General features: G+C 33.7%; 2 protein-coding genes across 2 annotated transcripts in view; one reads left to right on the top strand and one right to left on the bottom strand.

Annotated features, from left to right (window-relative positions):
• HELRODRAFT_182425 (hypothetical protein) overlaps window positions 1-185 on the top strand; it is a gene marked incomplete at both ends in the record, with an annotated part of 843 nt that extends 658 nt beyond the window's left edge. The window contains one exon of the mRNA XM_009032689.1: window positions 130-185. Coding sequence (XP_009030937.1) covers window positions 130-185 — 56 coding nt within the window. The remainder of the gene's footprint in view (window positions 1-129) is intronic.
• An 85-nt stretch (window positions 186-270) lies between these two features.
• On the bottom strand, window positions 271-1416 carry HELRODRAFT_182424 (hypothetical protein; the record flags this gene model as incomplete). Its single annotated transcript, XM_009032688.1, has 1 exon — window positions 271-1416. The coding sequence occupies one exon, from the start codon at window positions 1414-1416 to the stop codon at window positions 271-273; it is 1146 nt and encodes a 381-aa protein (XP_009030936.1).
• Between the last annotated feature and the right edge of the window lie 185 nt (window positions 1417-1601).

Below are 1601 nucleotides of genomic sequence, written 5' to 3'. Positions count from 1 at the left end.
TTGTTTGACAATAATAAATCGTTTACTTTGTTTAATAAACTACGACTATTTATATGTAGGATTGACAAGAGGTTATTAGGTTTTAAATCATTATTATTTAACATGTTCAAAAGATTATCAATTGAATAGTAAGGAGAAGAGAAAGTGAAGGAATCCAGTATGTTAAAGTCAGGGTCAATGTTTGAGTGAAATGTACTATGATCAATAACAGGAATTAATGAACACGATTTGTCATAATTTGGATTAGTTGACGATTGATTTGAAGAAGATTCAGCCATTGTTGATCGATGAGGTTTCTTCCGATTTTTTGGAGGTGAAATGCCATTCACGAATGATGACACCTTCGGGCATGTTATCAGGGTCTTGCATTTTAGTAGCATCAGCAGTGTTGACGCATACTCGAAACATTGTTGATTCGATGTCGTCGTTGTTTAGCGTTGTACCTGGAGGAACTGTTGAAAGTTTGCTGACTGGAAAGCACGATAATACATTAATACCAATATCAGACAAATATTCGACAACTTTACTTCTGCTGCATTTTTTAACGTTACTCATTGCGAATACCGATTTTTTTACTATGATTTTCTCGGCACAAAGTTTGTCGGTGGCGCATTTTTTTAGACCAATTATTTTATTAGGTTGATTTGGTGGATTTCCTTTAAGCGATGATTGATCGTTAGGGTTGACTTGGTTGGCAACCGGAGAGTTGTTTGTGCGAGCACTTTTTTTGTTTCGAACGACCACGCTGTATGGCAGAGGGTTGTCATCAGTCGGTGTCGTAATTTCGTCGGACCAAAACATGGCTGGTTTGGAGGTAACAGCTTGCTTGTTCATATCGGAGTTAACTGCTGACGGAACTGAGTTTATGTTCAGTTTCGAGGTATTTTTGTCTTTATTGTACGACAAACAGTTTATTTTGTTGTTAAGCGCCGACATATCATGTGTATGCACGTCTATTGTTTGCACTAATTTATTTTTCAAAGAAGTTATATCTTGCGTGTGCACGTCAAGTGTTTGTATGAGTTTGTTATGTTGAGTGTACAACATATTTTTTAATTCATTTTTCAGAATTTCAAAGTTTATTTTGATGACATTTTCGAAGTTAGGAACATTAGATAAATTAACGCTGGCAAATATTGAGCACTTATCCATAAGTTTTTCCTCTTTCAAAAAAATAAGAATTTGTGTTAATACTAACAGTTTATCGCGCCTTGTGTTGCCACGTGAAGTAGGTTTTTCAAACTTTTCAATTTTAACATTTTCCAACTCTAATTTCAAAATTTTTTGAGCGTCAATAAAGTCCTCGTTGGAGAAAAATTCAGCAGTATTATTTATAAACGTCTCATTATCAAATAAGTCGAAGTTACCAACCAAAAAATATAGAACTTCGCTAATTACAACCGGTCTCGCCGCCATGATAAAACATTTGAACATATATATATATATATATATATATAATGACCCGCTTATCTAATACATTTTAATTTAATTTAAATTTTTCCATTATTGTTATTAGAAGAAATAAATTGTTGTTTAGCACAGCACAACACTGGTCACATAGCAAAATATTTGAATATTTCACGCTATGTGACGCTCAAATA

This window comes from Helobdella robusta, assembly GCF_000326865.2.
Source record: "Helobdella robusta unplaced genomic scaffold HELROscaffold_86, whole genome shotgun sequence".
In the NCBI taxonomy this organism is placed as follows: domain Eukaryota; kingdom Metazoa; phylum Annelida; class Clitellata; order Rhynchobdellida; family Glossiphoniidae; genus Helobdella; species Helobdella robusta.
Note: the sequence above shows the minus strand (reverse complement) of the source record. Positions and strands in the feature narration are given on the sequence as shown.